This window comes from Felis catus, chromosome D2 (genome assembly GCF_018350175.1).
Source record: "Felis catus isolate Fca126 chromosome D2, F.catus_Fca126_mat1.0, whole genome shotgun sequence".
Classification (NCBI taxonomy): Eukaryota; Metazoa; Chordata; class Mammalia; order Carnivora; family Felidae; genus Felis; species Felis catus.
Window position 1 is genome coordinate 30,429,753 of NC_058378.1, and position 25,811 is coordinate 30,455,563.

General features: G+C 50.9%; 1 protein-coding gene across 3 annotated transcripts in view; it reads left to right on the forward strand.

Moving 5' to 3' along the window:
* HK1 (hexokinase 1) overlaps positions 1–25,811 on the forward strand; it is a 126,649-nt gene that overhangs the window by 72,880 nt on the left and 27,958 nt on the right. For all 3 annotated transcript variants that reach the window (XM_006937834.5, XM_045040066.1, XM_023240505.2), the window contains 6 exons: positions 2,820–2,982; positions 14,166–14,314; positions 19,250–19,369; positions 22,294–22,389; positions 22,965–23,064; positions 23,176–23,359. In XM_006937834.5, coding sequence (XP_006937896.1) covers positions 2,820–2,982; positions 14,166–14,314; positions 19,250–19,369; positions 22,294–22,389; positions 22,965–23,064; positions 23,176–23,359 — 812 coding nt within the window. The remainder of the gene's footprint in view (positions 1–2,819; positions 2,983–14,165; positions 14,315–19,249; positions 19,370–22,293; positions 22,390–22,964; positions 23,065–23,175; positions 23,360–25,811) is intronic.

Here is a 25,811-nt window from a genome sequence, read left to right on the forward strand (position 1 = left end):
GAAACTCTTAATGATGGAGAACTGAGGGTTGATAGAGGGAGGTGGGGGGGGATGGGCTAGACGCGTGATGGGCGTTGAGGAGGGCGCTTGTTGGGATGAGCACTGGGCGTTGCATGCAAGTGATGAATCCCTGAATTCTACCCCTGAAACCAATATTGTACCGTATGATAACTAAGTAGAATTTAAACTGAAATTTGGGGGGGGGGGGGGAAGAATGTCTCCCTGATAGGGTTGCTTTGAAGGTTAAATGACATTCTTGGATATGAAAGTGCTCATTATACTGTGAGCCATAATATAAGTCTAAAGCATTATTCTAGCATTTAGCATTCATTACATTCCTCTTTTGTGCCAGGCAACTGGGTGAGTTCCTTTCCCTAGGGAACTCACGTGTTTTATCAGAGGAGGTGGACACATCAGTAAACACCATGTAGGGTGAGGAATGTGAGAGTTGAAGCGTGTCCCAAATGCTCGAGTAGCAATGTAACGATTATTGATTATTGCACGGTCTTGCTCCCGCTCACCCATTCTCTCCCCGGCAGGCAGCCTGATCTCTCGGAGACACAAAGCTCATTGCTGAATAGTCGTTGAAGTCATCCCAAGGCTCGCTGTGCTGTGGGATCAAGTCTAAGTTTGTTAACGTGCTTTATAAGATCCTGCACAGTTCAGCGCCTGACAGTTTTTCTAGTTGCCTCACTTTTTACACTGTGCTCGATCCATACTGAGTTTATTTCTGTGCCTTGCACGAACCCCCCTCCCTTGCCTTTAGCCTGCACACATGCCCTTGATTGTGCCCGGGTGCACACTCCGACATCACGCCTCCGGGAAGCCTTCTCAGTAGCCTCCCTCAGTGCTCCTGTGGCCGCTCACACACACTTGTGTCGTGACTGCCTCTCCCCCTCCAGACTGTGGATGCCGTGACAGCAAGGACTGCCGATCCGGTGCCAGCCTTGAGGCTAGAACAGAGTGGGTCTCCTCCTAGGGCCGGGATTCTGGCAATTTCTGCTTTAGCTCTCTGTGGTTTCTGATTGCTCCGACCTGCATTGCTGTATCACAAAGGGGAAAGGAGAAAGTGGTTGCTGTAGAAGAGCTTGGGCGTGGGGGTGGGGGCAGGGTTGTCTCTGGCCGCAGAGGACACTGGGGGACTCCTGCCAATGTCCTGATTGTTCGTGAGGCAGGAGACAGACAGGGCTTGGGGGAGCACAAGGCAGGGAGACCAGAGTGAAAAGAAGGCTGTCCAGGCCCAAAATATGCAGAAATGACCTAGGGCTGGGGACTCCATGTCCTTGAGTCATGACGTTTCCAGCCACCCTGCAAAGTGAGCACGAGATGCCATTCTCAGAAACAAATAAGCATCAAGGTCTTTTCAGCCTCATTGGGTCATAAATCTTGTCTCTCCACCCACCGGAAGCCTTCTGTGTGCAAGGCTGCGTGCAAGGCACTGGGAGGTCAAGGTGAATGGAGCAGACGCTGTAAAGGTGACAGGTGCAGAAAGCTAGGGTCCAGGCTATGCTCTGCAGAGAGATCAGTGCCGAGGGAGGGGTTCTCGCCAGTCCGAGGAACCCCAACATCTGCAGGAGGAGCTGACATTTGGTCTGCACCTGGAAGGATAGGTGAGATTTAGATAGCTGGGAAGAGAAGAAAGGGCTTTGCAGTGGGAAAGCCCAGGGACCCACCAGGAATGGTGGAGGTGTTTAGGCCAGAGTTGAGAGAGCATGAAGCCACACCTGGAGAGTGTTGGGTGCCTTGGACGTGGGAGGACATTGCAAAGCTTTGAGCAAGAGAATGAATCAACCAGGGTTGCATTTTAAGAAGGTGGATGTGGCAGTGGCATACAGGATGGGTTGGGAGGGAGGGAGACTGAGGATGGAAAACCATTACGGTGAGTGACTGAGGAATCAGGAATCAGGAATGAGTCCAGACACATGGCTGTCAGGGCTTCGTATTGCCAAAGAGTCACCGAAAGAATGAATGGTGGGATAAGGCGACTTAGAGCTGAGCACATCAGAGGTGCCCGATAAATACTTTTTGAGGGAATAAATGGGAAGATACTATGAAGGAAGAACAACCAGTGACAGACACTTCAAGGAGCGTGAGGTTAGGAGCTTTGTAACTTTGAGGAGAATGGGGAGCCCAGGAAGGGCAGCAGGTTGGGTCAGTACTTGGAAGGACTTGGACATATGGTCACATTGGCCCTGGCCCATGGGCATGGGAGCCTGCGGGTTGTCTCCATACCTTCTGGGGATGGTGGGGTTGAGGTCTCTCTGCTCTGGGCTTGCTGCCCCATGTCCTGAAGGATTCCAGCCCTGTGGCCTCTGTTTCCACCTACCTAGAAATCATGCCCAAGGAAACCCACCAGCACCACTGTCTCCCATAAACACCAATAGCTGATGTTTACTGGGCACCCTCTGTATTCTCAGAACACAGCACCTCCATTTCATCTGATCTTAAAACTCACGTCTGTGAGTGAGGCTCTATTTATCATCTCAGTTTTTCAGTTGAGGAAATGGAAATTCACACAGCCGTTCAGTGATGGTGCTGGGATTTGAACCCTGTGTGGCTGGCTCTGGCACCCTCGTTCTTAATCTCTGTGACACTACTATCCATTTGAGGACGAGCCAGCCACTTTTCACAGAGGGAAGGAGTCATGTGGAGGAAGACCTGGGGCTCAGTGCATTTGCAAGACTGCTCTGAGCAACATGGCTGATGGCGTTTGAATGACTTCCCATCATATGGTCAGAGTTTGTGGGATCTGGATTGTCTTAGACAGGCGGGTACCTCAGCCTTGACCTCACTCTCCTTCCTTCTCATCCTTCCCCCAGATTGACAAGTATCTCTATGCCATGCGGCTCTCCGATGAAACTCTGATAGATATCATGACTCGGTTCAAGAAGGAGATGAAGAATGGCCTCTCCCGGGATTTTAATCCAACAGCCACAGTGAAGATGTTGCCAACGTTTGTAAGGTCTATTCCTGATGGTTCAGGTGAGTCTCTCACCCAGAGATTGGGCTGTGAGGGCTGAATTCTCTGTGAAGACATCCTTCCTACTTTTATTCATTTGTTCATTCATTTACTCCTTCACTCGGTCATTCATTAATGAATTCATTCGTTCATTCCTCCGTCTGTTCTCCCATCCATCCTCCATCCATCCATCCATCTGTCCATCCATCCATCTAACATATGCCTACCTACCATGTGCCAGGCACTGGGGATACCGTGGTTGGACAAGGCTGGCCTGCCCTCCTTGGACTGACAGTCTAGTGGCTTATGATAGGAAGACATAGTGTATCTGGATCTTACAGATGCTGTGTGGGTTGCTCTTATGTCTCTAGAACATGAAAGGCTCCAGAACAAATGAAGAGTTCGTTTTAGGAAAATCTCTTCATCAGGGCACCAAGACCTCCCTTCAGAGAAGTAGCAATCCCAGTGGCCAGGTGGGGAGATTCAAGTCCCCATCTAAAAATTTTTTCTAGACGCTAAATCAAGGGAGCCCCTAAAGCAGAGAAGTGTCGAGGGGAGGTAGAATTGAAGGAAAAAATTCCCCTGTCAGTGTGCATCTGTGGGGTTCAGGTCCCACAAGGGGGAGTTGGGAGCTCCCTGTGGATTGTCAGTACCCCTTCCCCGGAGCAGTGGCCTTAACTCCTGCGCTTGGCAGAGTGGAGGCTGGGAGGGCACAGCTTGGCATGCTCGGTGGAGGCTGTTCTGTCTGGCAGGGGCGGGTGCTGGGCCTGGCCCAGCTTGGCACACCCATGGGAATCCTTCTCTGAGTGGTGTTCCGTGCTCTAGCCTGGGGCTTACCTCCTGCGTACGAGAGAGGGAGAGGGATTGTGGGGAAGTCAAGTTTCTCTGGGGGTTGTGAGTACACACCCTGAGACCATGGCCCTCACACACGCCTGCTGTTTCTGCCCTGCTCTGGAGGCGAATTTCTTTTTTTAACGTTATTTTTTATTTTTGAAGGAGAGAGAGAGAGAGAGAGAGAGAGAGAAACTGTGAGTGGGGGAGGGGCAGAGAGAGAGGGAGACACAGAATCCGAAGCAGGCTCCAGGCTCCGAGCTGTCAGCACAGAGCCTGACGCGGGGCTCGAACTCACAGACCGCGAGACCACGACCTGAGCCGAAGTCGGACACTTAACTGACTGAGCCACCCAGGCGCCCCTGGAGGCGAATTGAAAGCCTCGATTTGGAGCCTCTAGTACGCAGCCTGCAACGTGGATGTCAGGAAAGCTGCTGTTGCCGTTCACAAAGGACGGGCAGGCGCGCAGGTTGTCGGAGCAGACTGGCCACAGTGGGAAAGGCCCCCTGTGCCTGCAGGGCTCTTTAGAAGTCCCGCATGAGATTCAGCTGCTGATGAAGGGCGGGTGCTCTGCTCTGTGGCCGCAGGTGGGGCTTGCTTCCTGTACACATTGGCATTCGGATCTCTTGCGTTTCCTATTTGAATCCCATGCCACCTCCATCTTCTTGTTTTCCTTGAGGTATTGGTACCGGCAGTCTTGACCTTTAAATAATGACTGAAGAAACTCTGGTCCTCGGTAATGGGACTGTGGTAGGCCCTGGGTTTTGTTCTGATAGCTCTGGCTTTGCGGTTCGCTCCTGCTTTCTCCCAGCTCCGGATGGCACCCACATCTGGGAGCATTGAGCCTTTCCAGGGTTAGTGGAGTTCTGTGGGAGAGGCATGGCTGTGCCTGCTTCCAGCTAAAAGAAGAGGGAGGGGAGGTAACGGGGGTGTGGGCAGTCCCCGAGGGCTGCTGCTCTGACTCTGCTTGGGAGAGCTCAGAAGGATACCTGATGCCCGCGGGGCACCTGATCCCATGTGACTGGCCCAGGGCTAACATATCCAAGGACCATATGTCATTCCAGGACCGAATGTCAGCAGGCAGTGCTCTCCCTCACCCTTTCAGAAACCATTTCCGGACTTGAGGGTCTTTAAAGGGTGATCCAGCTATGCTCGAGATCTAGCCGTTTGCCCCCATCAGCGACTTTTCAAAATAAGGCCCAGAATTCAGACTCGGGTGGGAAAAACACTGTGCAGGCCTCTCTCAGACACTCCGAACGGTTGCCAAGACGCTTAAGGCCCTGAGCAGTCCTGCAGGAAAGCAATCTGTGTAACCTGGCTTACCTGCCTTTCCCCCTCACCTTTGATCTTCTCTTCCGTATCTCATCTATCTTGAGACACTTTTTAATTTGAATGTCTCCGAAACCAGCAGTGCGTTGTGCTGTCGTTGCAACTTAGAAAGCATTACTGGCGGTGTTCATTCTTTCTTCGTGCTGCGTAAAACAGTGATGCGTCTGACGGCAGTGTCCTAAGCGCGATGACACGTGTGGTAGGTAGTACGCCACGCGGGGGGACGCAGTCCTGGGGTTTGTTCCACGGGGACCAGCAGCCTGGGCCCCATACCTCCCTTTGCGTCTCTCTGTTCTCCAGTGTGGACGGGGCCAACTGTTTAGGGCCTCTGAGAAGTGCTAACCGAAGGACGAGGAGGTGAAACCAAAGTCCTGAGGGACGAGGCCCCCCTTCCTGTGCGGGGCCTGGCTCTGCCCATTTGCACTCAGCGCCTCTCCCTGCCTCACCTGTCCAGCCCTGCCCCCACCCCTTGTCTTCTGGCTTCTGCTGGTGGCGGGCGGTCCTTCGAGCAGACCTGCAAGTCCTGGGCTGGCAGCCGTGCCTCTCCAGTCCCTGCCTGTGGCACTGCATGGCATTTTCCTCTTACAGGGATCCCGGTCAGATTAGGCCCCACCCTAAGGACCTCATCTTAACCTGATTACATCTGCAAAGACCTTGTTTCCAAATCAGGTCTCATTTCCGGGTCCCAAGGGTTAGGGCTTCGGTGTATCTTTTTGGAGGACACAGTGCAGCCCTAACACATCCTATAGCCTTTCTCCTTATAACTGTATCTTATATTCCTGGTTGGGCTCAGTTCATATGCCCTGGGGCCCACACTGCCTTTGGAACGGACCCCACAGCCCCACACAGGCATTGACATTGATGCCAAGGCCTCGCGTACCTGACCCCAGTCCACTCCTTGCCCCTTTGTGACAGAAGTGCTCCGCTGTCACCTCCCTTGCAGTCCTTTATCAACCAAGAACCAGGAGGTCCCCTGGAGTAGCCAGAAAGCGGGTCTCCTGGATAGTAAACCACGGCGCTGTTCCCTTTTTAAATGTTAATCACTGCTTCATCTGTATAATTAGCCAGCGACAGAATTAGCGGTAATCCCAAACCACTGAGGGATAAATTGGACTCAGCGAGGTGGAGAGACACCCCTGCCTGTTCAGGGTGATGTGACTTCCAAGTCAAAGGGAGAAACAAACCTTTCCTTTTCCTGCTGACCTTGACCCTGGGGGACTGGACGCAGTGTCTCGAAACTCTGCTGATTTTTTGGAAATGTATCAGCACATTTTTATTATTTGTTTCTCCTTTGGACACTTTTTATGGGCAGTGGTTTTTCTTTAATTGCTCTTCAGTAATCTATACGTTAACTTTTTTTTTTTTTTAAACCCTAAAGTGGCTTTTAGCTGCCGCGTATCCTTTCTGGAATAGAAAAGGTATGAATAATAAATAAAAGAAGGAAGATCCTGGGGCGCCTGGGTGGCTCAGTCGGTTGGGCGTCCGACTTCGGCTCAGGTCACGATCTCGCGGTCCGTGAGTTCGAGCCCCGCGTCAGGCTCTGGGCTGATGGCTGATGGCTCAGAGCCTGGAGCCCACTTCCGATTCTGTGTCGATGCTCTGTCTTTCTCTGTCTCAAAAATAAACATAAACATTAAAAAAATTTTTTTTTTTAAAAGAAGGAAGATATTGTTGGAGCCTTTTTACTTTGGTGACTTAGCTAAACAGAAGTCCCTTTTCAGAGCTGCCAGTCCCGGGGATAGCTGGCCCTCTGTGTCTAGCTTCCCTCAGAAGACCTGGCTCACTCTGTGTCTTGTTCATGAAACCTCCCCTTTTTCTCTTTGTATTTATTAGTAAGGATACTGGAAAAATACCAATTTGATTGCAAGGCTTTTGAGGGTAAATTGATTGAATATGTTTCCCTCTTTCTGCCTCCTGGTTCCAAGCAGGCTCTTTACCCAAAGGATAAGTTAGAAAATCTTTGATTTGTGGTGTGTTCACAGTTAATTTTTTGGACCCCCAGGTATATATAGGACTACTGTCTGGTCAAAGGAAAGAAAATACTCTCTCTGTTCCCATGGCATTTGGGCCGTTGCTTAGCTTTCTGTCTCTGTTCCCTTCTCTGGAAAGAGGATTGGATCATCTCAGAAACTCTCTCCCTCTGTGAAATCTGCATGTGTAGCATTCTGGTGGGTTTTTGATAAAGGTGTAGAACTCCCATCAAGTAGCTGGATTGCACACCAGGAGGGAAAGCCCTTGTATCTCACGTACAGGCTCAATTTGTTCGGCAGGGCAAAGGTGGGCATTTCATGAAGATGGGGTTTCTGTTTGCCCTGTTCTCCATCCAGTGCAGGCCTGGGCTCGAGAGAGACATCTGTCCCCATGTTTGTTTCCCATGATGTGCGGGGAATAGTGGCAGTCATTATAAAGTGGAGAGTTGCCAGGGGACCCTTCAGATGCTTTGTTTAATGAGCCTTCTCTGGAAGAGTGGTTCTCCTGGGTTCAGTGGGAATGGGAAGTGTGGGAAGAAGTTGCAGGTCGGAGGCAGCAGGGGCAGGAAGTAAGGTTGAGGCCAAAGATTTGAAGAGGTAGTTGGAGTGAAGCCCGGTGCTATAAAAAGAAGCTCAACTGGAGCACCTGGGTGGCTCAGTCTGTTAAGCGTCCGACTTCGGCTCAGGTCATGATCTCGCAGTTCCCGGGTTCGAGTCCCGCGTCTGGCTCTGTGCTGACAGCTCAGAGTCTGGAGCCTGCTTCGGATTCTGTGGCTCCCTCTCTCTCGGCCCCTCTCTCACTCATGTGGGTGCGCGCACTCTCTCTCTCTCTCAAAAATAGAAAATAAACATTAAAAAAAAAAAAAGAAGCTGAACTTGAAATTAAAGAGGGGGAAAAGTCCAGAACGCTGGATTAATCTCTGGCTCTGCTGCTCACTATCTGTCTGACCTTCGAGGAGTCAACTTCTTTAAGCCTCCTGTTTCCTCATCTGTAAAATGGGCACGATAAGCCTCCTTTCCCTGCCTCACAGGGCTGTGGAGGGTCAAGTGGAAATGCTTTGGAAACTGCAAACCACCATGAGCCTTAACAGTGGGTCCTCGTCCTCCTTCACACGGTTGCCATCTCCTAAGTAACTTTGTAAGAGTTCTTTGGGAAGGCCCTTCCCAGCTGATGCCGTCTTTCCGGGGTGTCTTTTGTCTGGCAGAGAATAGGACCAAACAGACATGCATTTGACCCAGGCAGTTCTTTTGAACTAGCAGCAAACGCTGGTGGCCTGCTGTGTGCAAGACTTAGCACTGGGGGAAGGAAGTTAGCCTGTTCAGTATTGCCCTTGGCTTCAAGTTGCTGATCATCCAACTGAGGAAGATAAGACATACACACGTAAAAAATAACGGGCGTCAAATATATTTGCAAGTGTATGAGCCGCCGAGGAAAGGGAGGGGCTCTGGCCTTGCCAGAGGGGTAACCGCGAGCAGGTCGTTCAGCTGGATGGGTTGGAGCTTCCTTCTCCATCCACCGAGAGGATGAGTTAATATTTGTCCCGTGTCGCCTGAGCTGCAAATATGATTTACAGAAGGAGGTGCCAGCTGCCATTTGTTTTAGCGATCATAAACACACCCTGGAACTGGGGTCATGCTCAGGGAAGGATCGGGAACTGCACTGGGCTTGACAATGACCCCTTGTAAACTGCCTTCAGAGAAAGGCCACCCCCCCCCCCCCCCGCCCCGCCCACCGAATCTGTCGACTCCCGCTTGCAGGTGTGCCGAGTGTCCAGTATTGAGTGTTGTCTTGACATCTCAAGGCCACCTTTTCTGGTTGCCGTCTCTGACCCTAACCTCCTGGGGCCCTGTTGACCTGTGCTTGTTAAAAAAAGGAGCCGTGGAGAGCTGGGGTGGACAGACCACCGCGGGAGGCTGGGATGGGGCAGAGCTGCAGAAGTGGGGCCCAGCCCTATGTGCCCTAAGACCAGATTCCTCCCGGATTATCCTATCGGCAGCGAGGTCATTTTCACTTATCCTGCTTGAAAAGCTTCAGGTCTGGGTCCTGCAGAGCTGCTGCCTGAAACCTGACCCCTTCCTGCATCAGGGGCTCAGAGCTCTTACTTGCTGTGTTGACACTGACACCAATAAACAGGAGCCCCCCCCCCCCCCGCCGACAGGCACCTGGAACTTGAGCGCAGGAACCTGCTTTCACGTAGGCCTCTGAGTCAGCTGAAAACGAGACTTTTGACCAGGCCAGCGACCGAAAAATTGGTCATGCTATTTCTTTTTGTAAGTTACGATGTAAAAATCCATGTAAGAACAAAGCAGAGCAAAACCGAAAGCTGCAAGGAGTCATGGATGTTGAGGAACCCCAGCAAGAAAGGTAGCCATTCTTACCGTGCTAAAGCCTCACTCCACTGTCGTCAGCCGTGGGGATCCTCGTCCACGAGGTCTGTCCAGCAGGCGGTTTGAACCAATGGTTAATGAATCTGAGCTTTGGATTCACGTCCTGGCTCTGCCGCTTACCGGCTGGGTGCTCGGGCTAATCGCCTAACCCCTCCCAGCCTTTACTTGCTTACCTGCAAAATGGGGATATCACAGCAGTACCCACCGCATAGGCTTGAGGGAGTTTAAAATGATGCGTATGAAGCACTTAACACCTGGAGTGCGGAAAGGCTCGATGCATGTTAACTGAGGGTCAAATAAAGTACTTTCGATATTCTAGTGATCATCCTCCAGGGAGGAGCTACCTCATGCTGGAGCCAGTTTTTTTTAACTGGGTAGCAGTGAGCACCATGGGGGTTAGGGTTCTGATGGGAGCTGTAAGACAACTCTAAACAGGGGCTCCTGGCTGGTTCAGTAGGTAGAGCGTATGACTCTTGATCTCGGGGTTGTAAGTTCGAGCCCTACGGTGGGTGTAGAAATTATTTAAAAATAAAACCTTAAAAAAAAAAAAAAAGAAGAAGCAAAGGAAATTGTAAACTGATTTGAACAACCCACAGAGTCAGGGTCAGAATTCCCTACAAATCTGTGACCCCCTACTTCCCACATTCTCCCTTGGTCAGCTGCCTTTGGACCATAGAAGCAATTTAAGACCAGTGGCATCATGTGGTATATTCACATTATGGACTATAATTCAGTCATAGAAAGGGATGAGGTGCTGATACCTGCTGCAACACAGTTGAGCCTTGAAAGCAAGTCATGTGTAGTAGGTGAAAGAAGCATCCGCCAGAGACCACCTGTTGATATGAAATGTCCAGAGTAGGGACATCTGTAGAGGCAGACAGCAGACTCATGGTTGTTGGTGGATAAGACGGGTTGGCAGGAAGTGGAGAGTGACTGCTCGTGGGTACAGAGTTTGTTTTGGGGATGCCGAAAATGTTCTAAAATTAGATGGTGGTGATGGTTGCACAACCCTGTAAATATACTAAAAACCACTGAATTCTACACTTTAAAACGGGTGACTTGTAAAGAACTGGAATGAAAACAAAAACTTAAAAAAAAAAAAAGAAAATGGATGAATTGTATGATATAGACGAATAATTCTCCGTAATTCTGTTATTTAAGAAACCAGCCAACCAGTGGTGCATCACTGCTTTGTGCTTAATGAGCAATAAGCAGGGGTTCCTTGAGTGAATGAATGAATGAATGAATGGATGACTGGGCCACCAACCCCCATGATCAAGTAGCTACCAAGCATTTATTGAGCTCCCCTGGGTGCCATGGATAGACGCACAGAAGCCCAGGTTTTTCCCTCCAGGAACTTGGAAGGGTAAGAATGGTGAAAATTCAACCATTTGGTTCGTTCATTGACTCCTTTCCCACCCGCATTAGTCCAAGTATTTGTTGAGCTCTTACCGTGTGTCAGACACCGTTCTACGTTCCAGAAATAGAGCAGTGTGTCAGCTTACAGGTTGGTGGAATCAGATACAAACGTGCATCAAATACAAGCTTTTTTTTTTTTAACTATTACCTTAAAAAATAAAATAAAAAACCCCAAGGGACCCAGAATAGCCAAAACAATCTTGAAAAAGAACCAAGTTGGAGGACTTTTACTTCCAGGTTTCAGATTTTACTACAAAGCCACGTTAATCACAACACCGTGGTACTGACACAGGATAATAGATCAGTGGATCAGAATCGAGAGTTCAGTATGTCATTTATGTCTCAAAATCGGGGAAAAAAAAAGAATTGAGAGTTCAGAAACCCTTTTTTGGTCTCTTGATCTTTGACAAAGGTGCCAAGACTGTTTAATGAAGGAAAGAACAATCTTTTCAGCAAATGGCACTGGGACAACTGGATATCCACATGTAAAAGAAGTAGCTTGGATCCCTACCTCACACTGTAGAGAAAAATCAACTCAAAATGGGTCAAATCCCTACATTTAAGAGCTGAAACTGTAAAACTCTTAGCAGAAAACCTAGTTGCGAATCTCTGTGACCCTGGATTTGGCAGTGGCTTCTCAGATACGACCACAAAAGCACAACCAACAAAAGAAAATAGATACGTTGTACTTTGTTAAAAGGAACAACTTTTATGCTTCATAAGTCACCATCAAAAAAGCGAAAAGACAACCCACAGAATGAGAGAACATATTTACAAGTCATGTATCTGATAGGTGCTCACGTCTAGAACACGAAGAACTCTTACAACTCAACACTTAAAAGACAACCCAAGTTTTCAAACAAGCCAGGGGATCTGAATAGACATTTCTCCAAAGAAGGTGAAAAATGGCCAAGAAGCACCTGACAAAAGGTGCTCATTGTCATTAGCCAGAGACATGCAAGTCAGAATAAAATAAGATGATAATTAGTATTGAGGATGTAGAGAAATTGGAAACACCACGTATGGAAATTGGAAACACCACCACTGGTGGGATGGAAGCTGGTGGACCTGCTTCAGAAACCAGTGATGGTTCCTCAGAAAGTTAAACATTTGACAGAGCAACCCTTCTTCTAGGTGTATACCCAAAGGAGACAAAGACAGGGCCACACAAGAACTCGTGCAGAAATATTCATGGCAGTGTTATTTGTGATAGCCAAAAGGTAGAAACAACCCCATCAACAGACAAATGGGTAAATGAAATGAGGTACATCCATACGGTGGATTATTATTTGGCCATGTGACAACATGATGAACCTTAGAAATGTTTTGCTAAGTGTAAGAGGCTGGCCACAAGAGGCCACCTACTGTGGGGATTCCATTCACAGGAACTGTCCAGAAAAGACAAATCTGTGGAGACGGAGTAGAGATTAATGGTTATTAAGGACAATGGGGAGAGAGGGGCTTGCTTGAGAAGCAGTGAAGGATTTTCTTTTTGAGGTGATGAAAGCATTCTAAAACTGGTTTGTGGCGATGGTTGTATAACTGGATATACTAAAAAACATTGAAAGGGCGCCTGGGTGGCTCAGTCGGTTAAGTGTCCAACTTCAGCTCAGGTCATGATCTTGCGTTTTGTGAGTTCAAGCCCCGCATCAGGCTTTGTGCTGACAGCTCAGAGCCTGGAGCCTACTTGAGATTCTGTGTCTCCCTCTCTGCTCCTCCCTTGCTCACTCTCTGTCTGTCTTAAAAATAAATAAACATTAAAAAAAATAAAAACCATTGAATTGCATACTTTAAGTGGGTGAATTGTAAGGTGATTTATATCTCCAATGGAGTATTATGGATGCTTCCCTAGGAAAATGAGATCCCAAGCAGCCTTGTATTTATACTGCTCTAGGACTGAGACTTTAGGGGACCAGTGGGGCTCAGGATGTCAGGGGTGGCTGTCCCCCTTGCTGTAATATACATTAGGACAGTGGGGATCAGTAATAAAATTAACAGATTTTAACCGGTATTTTGGAAGCGTGTGTGAGAATTACTAATGAGAAACAGGGTAGAGAAAGTTAGATGGTGGCTTAATGGTTTGTGACCCTTCCCATGCCACCTCCCTTGCTGCTGTCTGGTGGCCTCAGTGCACAGTCTTATCATCTGTAAGACAGGCACACACCAGTTACTGCACACATCGGACCTGAGGGATGTAACTATATCAAGCCAGTTACTCTTAAGTGACGAAGAGGGACTTCTGCTAAAAACATTCCCTGGGTAGAAACAATACAAATGTCCACTGCCAGGTGAATGGATAAACAAACGTAGCTACATACAGTGGGATGTCAGCCTCAGAAAGGCAGGAAACTCTGACACCTGTTACAAAATCAATCTTTGAGACACTATGCAGAGCGAAATAAGCTGGACACAAAAGGACAAGTATTGTGTGATTCCACTTCTGTGAGATCTTTAGACGAGGCAAATCTGTAGTGACAGAAGGTAGAGAGGTGGTGACCAGGGGCTAGGGGATGGGGAGTGGGGAGTGACTGTTTAATGGTTCTAGAGCTTCAGGACCCTGTTAGGGGTGATGAAAAGTTTTGGAGATGGATGGAGGTGATGGTTGCACAACGTTGTATTTAATGCTACTTAAGGATGGTTGCAGTGGTAAATTTTATGTTGCGTGTATTTTACCACAATTAAAAAAAAAAAAATCCCCCAGGGGAATAAGTGGAGGTGTGAACTCCATAACGTGGAAGGAACTCAAGGCATGGGGTGGACGTCAGATGTGGGGTTTTCTCTGAGTTGAAATGCTGTTTTTATTTTTTTTTAATTAAAAAAATTCTTTTTAAGTTTATTTTGAGAGAGAGAGAGAGAGAGAGAGAGAGAGAGAGAATCCCAAGCCCCGTGCTGACAGTGTGGAGCCTGACGTGGGGCTCGAACTCATGAACCATGACATGAGCTGAAGTCGGATGCTTAACCGACTGAGCCACCCAGGCGCCCCATGTTTTTATTTTTATTTTATAGGTAACAGTGCTGTCTGGGAGGAAGGATAGGGAATTAGAGAAGCTGGAGCGAGGCTTTGTACAGAGCTCAGCACTTGCGTTCCTCTGCGTGGAGCTGGCCTGCTGCATGCCAGGCTGGGAGGGTTTCCCTGGCCCACTTTCCAGCCAGGGCAGTGGTTGGATGAGGTTTGCATGGGGGATGCAGACCCTGTCGAGAAGCTGGCAAAAGTGCGGGGTCTTCCTGTGACGTGAACCTGATGCGATACCTGTTGTCTCCCTAAACAGAAAAGGGAGATTTCATTGCCCTGGATCTTGGCGGGTCTTCCTTTCGAATTCTGAGGGTGCAAGTGAATCATGAGCAAAACCAGAATGTTCACATGGAGTCCGAGATTTATGACACCCCGGAGAACATCGTGCACGGCAGTGGAAGCCAGGTGGGTCCCCGCTCCCTTCCCATCAGCCCCAGTGCGCTCCCATGCAGGAGCCAGACCCCCAAGCATTGGTGTCTGAGTTCCTGGAAGGAGTCCCTTGTAGATTCACGTGGAGAGGGGCTCTTGGGTGGAAGGGTTTGACCACCTAAAGAGAGTCCACCATCTGGGTAAACTGGTGGCTGGGAGAGGGTCACTGGGACTTGCACAGTGTGGAAGGTGTGAGGAGGGAGCCCGGCAGCTCTGTGGGTAAATGTGTTCATTCTCTAAGGATCCTGGGGTTGGCTCCCCAGCGCAGGTTTAGCAGAGCCCGTGGGTGAAAACGCCCCTTCTTCCAAGGCATTGGCCTCCTCACCCAGCTCACCAGGGGCCCAGGCCTCCCCGGGTGTGGCTGTCACCTTGTGCGGCAGCAGGCGTTTGAGTTCATGGCCCCAGGGCTAGTCAGGGGCTCCTGGCTCCCGGATTTAATAGCCTCCTAAAGAGCCCTTGGTACAGAATGTCACCACCCCCTTCCCTCACATTTGATACCTGAGGCCCCTCCTTTTCATGGGGCCCCCCGGGAAGGGCTGCCTTCCTTAGCTGGCAAAGGGGCTGTGGCCATGATCAGAAGGGCCCGTTCCCCTTGTCCCGTCTGTCTGGTTGCGGTGAGTGGTGGGGCCTAGCTCACCGAGGACCCCGTGGTCACGGTTTTCCGTCATTCGGTGTCCCGTTAGCCTGTTCCCGGGAGCCGCTCCTGCCGTGGGCCTGTAGGTATACTGGCTCCTGCAGCCTGTTGCTTGCCTTCTGAGTCATGGCTGCTGCCCAGGATATGTATTCAGAGCTTGCCAAATATTTGCTTTAGGAAGGGTGTGTTCACGTCAAGGTTCATGACTAAGTTCTCCAGAAAACCCATTTGTTCTGAGCTGGACTTTGAGATGAGACCCAGGAGCCTTCTCCTCTTGACTCCTCTTGACCGTGTTGTTTCTGAATTAACGCGGGTGGGTCCTAGAGCAAGCTGCCTGCCGTTTTTTTTTGTTGTGTTTTATTTTTGGTCTGAGAGAAAAGGGCTAATCCCAGCCATTGACCTGCTCCTGGGGGTCTGGGGTCAGAGCTTGTCCGACCGTGTCAGGGAGAGCATTGAAGAAGACGCCAGAAGAGATGAACCGCTGCTCAGCCGGCCACTGAAATGAGTGTATCACTCACCGGATGGCCGTGCCTGGAGGTTCCCCTGCCCGTGCCTCCCCTACTAGGCCGCACAAACTGGCCCATTCGTCCGAGGTGGGCCTGAGGGCTGCCAGCTGCTGGGTCCCCGAACCCCGCCCAGTGGCTGCTCATTATTCCTTTGTGCAGGTGGCCCGCAGCCCCGCCTTGGGTCCTGCTCTTTGCGCTTGGCAGCACCGACCTCTTACTGTCTGTTCCCCACGTCCGGGGTCGAGCCGCGTCTGCTTGGTGCCCTCACCATCAGGACTCTCTCCCTGGGCCGAGACATTCCTGGTGCGGTGTGACTTCACTTTTGAGGAGCAGGGCTTATCAAGAGGGTGCCCACTGGCTATATTCACTTGCCCAGTGATTTCCTTCTTTCGGCGCCTGCAGGACCTCCTCTCTCCCAGCCTCTGTCTCTGTCTTCTCAGCTCCAGGATCACTTTGTTTCCTGCTGTCTGTCTCTTCCTCTTCCCCTTTCAAACGGTCTGCAAAGAAAAGGTGACGAGGATGGTGATAATGGTGGTAACGGTTGTGTGTGCTTACAGCAATACTTCCGTGATGCTCATTAGGTCCACATCCCTGCTGTAAGCACTTTGCGTGGAGTGACTCCTTCAGCCATCGCAGTGACCCTCTGGGGCAGATGTCATCATTCTCCCCATTGTACAGATGAGAAAACTGAGGCTCAGATGTTAAGTGACCAGCCCCTTGGGTCACACAGCTCAAAAGTGATAGAGCTGAGGTCTGCACCCAGGCAGTCCGGCTCCAGATGTTTCTGTTTTAGCAAAGTGGAACACCCTCAGGCTGGGTCTTGTCTTTATTGTCTTTATCGAGAGTTTTTGATGGTGAGGAAATGTGAGGGCTGTCGGCAAGGAGGAGAGCCCAGGGGATGAAGAAGAAGGTTGGCAGTTGAGAATAGGGATGAAACAGGAAACTCTCCTCCAGAAGTTTGGTTTGAAGTTAGAAATAAGTATTAGTGGCCCATTTTTCTGAGATCTCTGACCAGCCTGGAGGGTGGAGGCCAGGGGCCCCACTGTGCCCGGACTCACAGTCTGTGAACAGTCCTGAATTCGTGGGGCTGTGATCCCACGTTCTGTAATGTGCAGGAATTTAAATAGAGTTTTACACTTTTATCTAGAATAGTAGTAAACTTATAGAAAAGTTTTAAGATAAGCACAAAGAGCTCCCCTATATGCCCTCATCCAGATTCGCTTTATCTTTTCCTCCCCCTCCTCTCCGCGCGCGCACGCGCGCGCGCACACACACACACACACACACACACACACACACGGTATCCCAAAGGCTCAGTTCAGCTTTAAGCTTTAATAAGTCTGGAAGCATAAATGCAGCCTTTCTTAAAACATCACTTAGCTTTGGGAATTTTGAATGATAAATGTTTAAATTCTTGTTTTAGTCATTGTTTGCCATTTTCAACTGGAGAAACTGAATTTCCGTGTGGGGATTTTTAAAATCATGATCATGTTGTTAGGAGGGGGAAAATAGTGCTTTTTAGACCCTGAAATTTTGAGCCCAGCGAGGCCGGGTAACTTCCCCGCCTGGTTGGTCACAAGCATACTTAGTGTGGCGGTGGCTTCCTGTCTCTTTGAGCAGGCTTGTGGCTCCTGGAACTGTGGGCGTTTCACAACCGTGGCGTTTCCTTCTCGACAGAGCCCTTGGGGGTGGCTGTGTTCCGTTTGGGTCTGGGAGCTGGTTACAGCGCCTCCCCCGTGCGAATCCGTTCCTGCAGCCTGCGTTCTCCCTGCTCCTTCCTGCCTGCAGCCTGGCCTTCCTCTCACCCAGCCCTCTCGGTTGAGGGCCACAGGGGGGGCCTGGAGCTTGTGACAGCCGATGACGCGGGGCTTGCTGACGGACTTAGGAATGGGTTTATATTACTTGGAAATGTAGGTCGCAGGAAGCTTAGCCGGGCTTCTCCAGGGAAGGTGGTCATGTGTCTCTTTAGTCGGACTCACTGGCTGCAGCCATCGTCTGAGTAACAGTGACTCAGGGACAGAGGCTCCTAGATCAGAATCGGCAGGTTTTCCTTCACGCTGGCAGGAAAGTCAGAATTTAGAGCTGGGTCGGGAGCATCTGGGGGAAGTTGGGGAATAGGAATAATGACTTCTGGCCCCCTCTCAAGGATATCCCTGCAAGGAAAGCCTTTGGGAAGATAGCCTTGTCTGGGTACACGGGCTGGGGTTGCTTCCTGTGGCCATGTGGTTAGCTCTGCCAACACTGCCTTCTTCTGGCCTTCTAGAAGCTCTGTAGCTGTGTCAATCCTGTACATGAGGGAGGTCTAGTGTAATAACAGCCATGTGAAAAAGACAGAGGGTGACCTAGACTGTGGCATGGTGCCCCAAAGAGCATATGTATACTTTGATTACATTAATGAAGGTATAGAGCTAAGGAAAAGGGAGGTTGTTCATTCCACTAAGCTTTCCTGTGTTCAGAACACATATGAAACATTATATTCAATTCTGGATGCATTGTATTTTATTTATTTTTTTAAAGTTTATTCATTTAGTGTGTGTGTGTGCATGAGAGAGAGAGAGAGAGAGAGAGAGGGAGCAGGGGAGGGGCAGAGAGAGAGAGAGAGAGAGAGAGAGAGAGAATTCCAAGCAGGCTCTACACTATCAGTGTGCCCGACATGGGTTTCGAACTCTTGAACCGTGAGATCATGACCTGAGCTGAAATCAAGAGTTGGATGCTTGACCGACTGAGCCACCCAGGCACCCTGATTCTGGATACATTTGAGACAAGGGGAGGTATTTGATCCTAAAAGGTTGGCTTAAAGGTGGTGAGCCTTCCATCATGGACAGTATTCATACAGAGGCTAGGGAAACAGCGTTCTGTGTTCTTTCCAGTGGATTCTAAGATGCGTGTGTTTACCCCAGGCAATGTGTTGTGGAGCAGACAAACTAAAACTAAAATCCACCGAACAAATTGTGGTGTGTTCATACCACAGAATCCTATGCAGCAGTGAGAGCGAATGGTCTCTAAAGGCACACCTCAGCCCGGACGATTCTCTGACACATAATGTCCAGTGAAAGAACATGTCCTTGTTGCATTTATGTGAGACAGAAAAACAGCACAACGAATCCAGAGTGCTGGAAGTCAGAGTGGCTGCCGACTGCCCTCGTGGGGTTAGGTGGTGGCAGTGACCGCAGGGGACGTGAGGGAGGCGTCTGGGTGCTGGTGACACAGGCGGGCGAGCCTCTGAGAATCCGTGAACTCTGCGCCTAAAGGATGTGTGCGCTTTTCCACGGGTGCGTATCACGCTTCAGGAAAGAGTAAAAGTATGACCGTCTGAAGATTGCTGAATCGCTCAGGTGGGCTAGAGGCTGTGACCCTCCCGTAGCGTTGGGAATTTACACAGACGGCGGGAGATAGGGATACAGATACAGGGAAGGGGCCGGAAAATGCCCCACCTGGGAGGGGGCCATGGAGACCACTGCCTGTGCCTCCTGGAGGGTGAGGTGATTTCCTCTTGTTTTAAAATTTCTTCAGCGCCCAGTTAGGCAGACCATGACCGCCCACGGGCCGGTCCCGATGAAAGGGTTTGAACCGCTTCCTGAGCTGTGCTGGCCCACAGGGAGGTCTCCTTGTAAGGGACTCTTTCTCTAGCCTTCACAGCCAGTGCGGCTTTCCCAGAGGGGCGCTCTTCTCCCTCTTGCAGAGGGAATTGTTTACCTCTTTCCCTGAAATGCCCGGTCCCCTGTCCCCTGTCCCCTGTCCCCGTCCTGACTGCTCTTGCGCTTTCTTTAGCTTTTCGATCACGTCGCCGAGTGCCTGGGAGACTTCATGGAGAAGAAGAAAATCAAGGACAAGAAATTACCTGTGGGATTCACGTTTTCCTTCCCTTGTCGGCAGTCCAAAATAGACGAGGTAAGGACACGCTGGGACTGGCGGGCCCCACGGAAGCCCTAAAGAGGGAAAGCTGATGAGCCCTTCGGCCCGATTCTTTTTCCCTTTTGCTCACCGGATGGCCTGCATGTCTCGTATTTTTCTTAAATAGAAACATTCGTAGGAGTTAACGTGAGGTCACCATCTTGTGTTTATCCGTCAATTACTTAAGTGATTTACATACTTCTAGAGACGAATCATGGCGTTTGTGGCCATTAGGTAAGGAGAGACATTTGTGAAGCTCAAGCAAGTGAAGGAAGGGAAGGTAGGTTTGGTGACAGTGAGAGAGGCTGCCGAGCCTTCTGTCAGAGATGTACCGCGTGGTGTTTACCTGGAGGCCATCCTGGTTCCAGGGAAGCTGGTCAGGATCCCACGCCTCGGGCCCAGGGCCGCCTCTCCACAGCTTCTGCCAGTGCCTGGCTCCAGCCCCAGAGACGCTGTTGGTTCCCCTTCTGACCTCCAGGTGGATTGTTGCACCCCTTGCTGTCCATTCATTCATTCATTCATTCATTCATTCACCTGTTTAGTAAGGAAGGACTCCGGCATAACTCCGTGGCCCCATTGTACCTCAGCATACTGCCGGGATACAAAATAAGTGGGTACGACCTTGTGCCTTTTCTTCATGGAGAGACAAAACACACACACAGGCAACCTGTGAACAGACTCCTATAACAGGGACCCCGATGGTTGACATTCCGGAGGGGCCATCGGGTACCAGGCTCCGTCCTGAGGCGCACGTCACAGTTAACACACGTGATCTTCAGACACCCCGTGAGTGAAGTGCTTACGGTTCCCGGTTTACAGATGGAGGAAACTGAGGCGTGGAGGGATTAGGAACCTGCCCAAGCCCACCCGGCCAGGAGGGAGCAGAGCCCAGACCAGCTGTGGGCAGAGCTAGCTGTGGGGAGCCACTAGTGTGGCTCCACAGCCTGTGCAGGATGGTAACATTGTGGTGCCCTCCGCACTCCTGGGCAGCTCCCCTGTGCCTCTTTATCAGTCGGGTCAGTGCCCTGTCCTGGGCACCGCGTCATGCTCCTGGAGCCCTTCCTTCTGTCTGATTTGTGTAATTATGTCACGTTAGAGCGAGAAGGGGCTTGAGAGCTCAGTAGGCCAAGCCCCTCCTTCCTCAGATGGGAAAGGAAGCCTCCCAAGGTCACAGGTCTTATTAATGGCAGATCTAGGACCAGAATCCCTGGGCACCCCCTCACCTAGTCCCTGCTCCCCTCAGTTAAAGACCTCGAAACACTGCTGTCCTCCTGTCTCCAAAAGGACCGCGGTGGTCACTCTAGACTCTCGTATCTGGCCCTGCGACACCTCCAAGGTGTTCATGTCACTTTCGCTTCTAGGGTGCCTTCGCAAACCTTTTCTCAAAGCCTGTTGTTGGTACTAAGTTTCCCTTTGCTTCTGAGAGTGGAGACGTGACAGTCACGCCCCCGGGCAGAGACAGTGTTGACATCCCCTCCCACCGTGAGAGGTGGGGGATGGCTTGAGAATGTAGCAACTCATTTGCTTGCTCCTTTGTTCACTGGTGGCTATTGACCAAGTGCTATCCCCAGGCGGGGCTAGGCCCTGGGAGAGAACGGGGAGCAGATGGGGCCTGCCCCCAGAAGGTGCAATCTTCCTGGGAAGAAGGCATGGCAGAAGGGGGAGAGAATGTCCTCAGAGCAGGAGAGCCCCCCAGAGCAGGGCAATAGCCCGGTAGAGGGGCTTTGCAGGCAGAGGAGCTAGAGGCAGGGCCCCCACCCACAGGCCTTGACCCCCATCCGGGGAGGGCTTCCTAGGCCGGGCCGTGCTGCCTGCCAAGAAGCCGGCGGACCGCAGACTAATTAGCCATCCAGGGGGCCTGTGCCCACTCCTCAGGGATGCCTGGAATCTTCAAGATTGTCCAGATCTAGACCAGCTGCCTTGTCCCACAGGTGAGCAAAGTGACTCTCAGAGGAATTCGGGGAGCTGCCCACAAGGAAACGGGCAGAGGTGTGAGAATAGGACTCGCCTGCTGATTTCCAGCCCCACATTCCTTCCACAACATTCTCGGAGGCCTCTTGGGGGTTGGGATTGAGGGGAAGAAAGCAGTGTCCAGGGATTTTTGGAATGCCTGGCTTTGCAGCAGGCCGCTGCCGAGCAGAGAACCACAAACTCTCCCAAACACGCACCCTTCTGTGCGCCTTACAGGCCGCGTGGCTTTCGCCGTGAGCCGGGGCAGCCCGTGTATGGGCAAACTCCCATCCCAGCCCCCAGGGGCCCACGGGACCTGAGCAGTAACAAGTCTTCCCAGCCCTGCCGCGTGTATGGCAGCTTTCTCCTTTCAGAGAACAACACTCAAGTATAACAAGTATTCTTTTGTTCAGTATCTTGGATTAAAAAGAATACGAGAGCAATACGTAAAGCTATTGAAACAATGTGAAGGTACAAAGTAAAAAGTAAAATTCTGACCCTTCCCCATTCCCAAGTGAATGACCGCTGGCTGTCTCTCCTTTTTGATGTCTGTCCATTAATCCACAAGCACAAATGGATCGTATTGTATTGCTGCTCCCAAACGGGGGTTAAAGTCCCAAGTCGGGGACGAGGCATACATCGTATTTAGTCGCTATTCCCCTGCAATCTCTAGGACCTGGCTTTAGAAGTTCAGTAGCCAAGGATTATCTTGGCATTTTGTTTTCCTGCCCAACTTGGCTCTGCCTCTCTTTCCCTGGGGCTGTGGAAGCCGGGACCTGGCTTGCAGGTGGGGAGGGGTGATCAGGCAATGACAGGATTTCTCTTGTTCTCTTTTTAAATGGAGTCTGGCTGAACCGCGTGTCCTCTCTGGGCCTCTGCTTTGTCACTTGTCTTGAGCAGCCTCCCCGGGGACCTGGGGGTTCTGGAGGCCTCCCGGCCCTCGTCCAACCCCCACCTGCTCTCCTTTGCAGGCCATCCTGATCACCTGGACAAAGAAATTTAAAGCGAGCGGAGTGGAGGGAATGGATGTGGTGAAGCTGCTTAACAAAGCCATCAAAAAGCGCGGGGTAACTTTCGGGGCCGCCTGGAGGTGGGGGAGTGTGGGGAGAAGTCTGCGATCTAAATCAGACCAGGCCCTTCCACGGGGCAGGAGCGCACGGCCTGAGGCATCACGTGGGTGTCTCGAAGACCCAGGCAGATGAACGGTGGGGGTCCACGGCCCCGACGGTTGGGGTGGCTCAAAGCAGGGGTCTCCGAAGTGCCGCCCGAAGGAGCCAGGCCCTTGGGCGGGGGGAGCGCTGGGCCGTGCGGGGAGCTGACGCGGTCGGGTGCCGCCGGTGCGCACGGAACGAGGGCAGTCAGCGCACGGATGTGGTGCGGTGCTTTGTAGAGGGCTGTGGCTCCGTGCGCAAGATCCGCTCTGGAAAGACTCTTAAGCCGGGTAATTAAGATGACTGTGCAGTTTCCCTAATGTAATTACCGCGCTCTGATCCAGCCGACTCGAGTGCCGGCGGCAGCGAGAGCAGCGCCACTCCCAGGAGCAGGGGTGGAAACCGGAGCTGTCTTGCCACGCTCTCTTGAAGGTTGGTGACCTCCGCTCCCATGCGAGAGTGGACGGTGACACCCCCTCATGTGTCCCCAGGACTACGATGCCAACATTGTGGCCGTGGTGAACGACACGGTGGGGACCATGATGACCTGTGGCTACGACGACCAGCAGTGCGAAGTCGGCCTCATCATTGGTAACGTCACCTCCTCCTCATCCGGCCCTTCGGCTGGTGTGTCCGGAGGGCACAGCCTCGCCTCCTGATTTTGTGGTGGTCACGCCTTCTGATGGTGTCTCTCACTCCCAGGCACTGGCACCAACGCGTGCTACATGGAGGAACTGAGGCACATTGACCTGGTGGAAGGCGACGAGGGCAGGATGTGCATCAACACGGAGTGGGGGGCCTTTGGGGACGACGGGTCCCTCGAAGACATCCGCACCGAGTTCGACCGGGAGATAGACCGTGGCTCTCTCAACCCTGGGAAGCAGCTGTGAGTCCCACCTTTTCTGACGACTCGTGCACGTGACTTAGGGGACACTTAACGAAAGGCGTGGGTTGTGAGATGATAGGGGCAGAAGGCAGGTAGTCACAAAGGGAGACGCCCAGCAAATTTGCGGGACCCGTCACTCCTTCTGTGGATAGATATGCAGCTGTGGCAACTGCCGCTTTAAAAGCACGTTTTGAATGATTGTCTCTTTGTCTAATTACGCTCTAATTGCGTCCTCATAAAAAATCTTGGAAATTAGAAATACAGAAGCACTCGCAGAAAGCTAAGGTTCAGAAGCGCTGTAGAAAACTAGCATTGCCACTCAGAGCGAGCGGGGCCATGAGGTAAGCAGGGCATCAGCTGAGCAGAGAGAGTGAGTGTCCACTCATTCGATGCTACTTCTTGAGAGCTCTGTGCTAGGCTCCGAGGACAGAGCAGGACCTTCCTGTCCAGTACTTAAGAGCTAGTTGGGGAGGTATGTCCCACGTGTAAATGTTGGTTATGCAGAGGAGTGAGTGCAAACCATTTGAGTCATATAGACCTTAGGGAGACGGGAGAAGGGAGAAACTTCTTCCGTGTCATGGATAGGCGGATGGGTCAGAGTTGATAAAGAGCATCAGACTTACTGGGTCAGTTATTTTTGGCCTTGGAGAGCTGCCGAGGTATGAGTGACATTATTCAGGACAGACATTAGTGTGGGCATTTCTAGATAGGAGCTACTTACTTCCTGAAGTGCATATGCCCCTGTTTTTCTGCGATGCCCCTGTGCTAGCAGCACTCCGATCAACCCCCCAGCAGCCTTATCCTGGGATCGGATGCTATCAGTGTGCTGACAGGTGTTCAACCCTGTTGGCTTAGCGGTCCTTATCTTTTTTTCTTTTAATAATCTTTAAAAAATTTATTTATTTTGACAGAGAGAGAGCATGCGATCAAGGAAAAGGCAGAGAGAGAGGGAGAGAGAGAGAATCTCAAGCAGACACCATGCTGTCAGCACAGAGTCCGATGTGGGGCTTGAACTCGCAAACCATGAGATCATGACCTGAGCTGAAATCAAGGGTCGGACACTTAACTGACCGAGCCACCCAGGCACCCCTTAGCAGTCCTTAACTTGTGCCAGAGAGAAATGGGAGTTCTTTTGTCATTTTGAAACCCATCACCCAGGGGCGCCTGGGTGGCTCAGTCGGTTGAGCGTCCGACTTCAGCTCAGGTCACGATCTCACGGTTCGTGAGTTTGAGGCCCGCGTCAGGCTCTGGGCTGATGGCTCAGAGCCTGGAGCCTGCTTCCGATTCTGTGTCTCCCTCTTTCTCTGCCCCTTCCCCGTTCATGCTCTGTCTCTCTCTGTCTCAAAAATAAATAAACATTAAAAAAAAAAAAAAAAAAGAAACCCATCACCCAAAAATCCCCATAGCCTAGGCTGGATGATTGGTCTTTCCACCCGAATTAATGGAATCCCATAAGTGGGCGGCCCCCCTCCACTGGTAATGGTGGTGGTGAATAACCTAGGTTTCTCAGAAAGAGAATGCCAGGTTCTTAGATCCAGAGTTGAACATCCACTCTGCATCCAGAGACTGGGGTACCAGCTTGGTGGTAAAGGAAGCCTGTTACAGAGCTCTGGCAGCCAAAGGTTTTTTTCCCCCCAGTCCATTCACCTAACTTGCGGCACTAAAAGCTGACCCCATGTGACATGAAGCTGTTTCCTGTGCCTACTTTACAGTTCACTGGAGATCTGTGGATGTGCTTGATCACATCATTATCTCAGGTACCTCTGGGGATATTCTGTAATATGTGCCTGTGTATCACAGTGCATCTCTAAAATTCTCACGGTTCCACATTCCCAAGCATATGCGACCCCAGGGGATTCAGATCAGAGATGATGTACCCGTACCTGTTGTTACTATCAATCGTTTAATCAGAAGTCGCCCTTCTCAGGGAGCAGGGCAGTTACCTGTGATAACCGAGCAGATGTGACCCAGGCCCATGTCTGGTCCGTATCCTCAGCCTCAGCACAGGGATCCCATGTAGCTTGGGTGGAAGCCTAGATTTCTCTGCCATCTATTTTGAAGTATTTCTGAATTTTCTAAGGGACTGCACTGTATCCCCAGGCTGAACTGTGAACTGGGCTCACAGTTGCCTTGCGATAAACATTTTTGGACCAGTGGTTGGATAGATGCATAGATAGAGATGGATGGATGGATGGTGGATTAAGCGGGAGGAGTGAGGATGGAAAGGTGGATGGATGGATAGATGGATAGATGAATGGATGGATGGATAGATGGATGGATAGATGGATAGATGAATGGATGGATGGTTGGGGGTGAATGGGGAAATGGAGAATGGATGGAAGGATGGATGGGGGTGGATGGGGAAATGGAGAATGGGTAGATGGGGAAATGGAGAATGGATGGATGATGGATGGATGGATGGATGGATGGATGGTATATGGGGAGGTAGCTA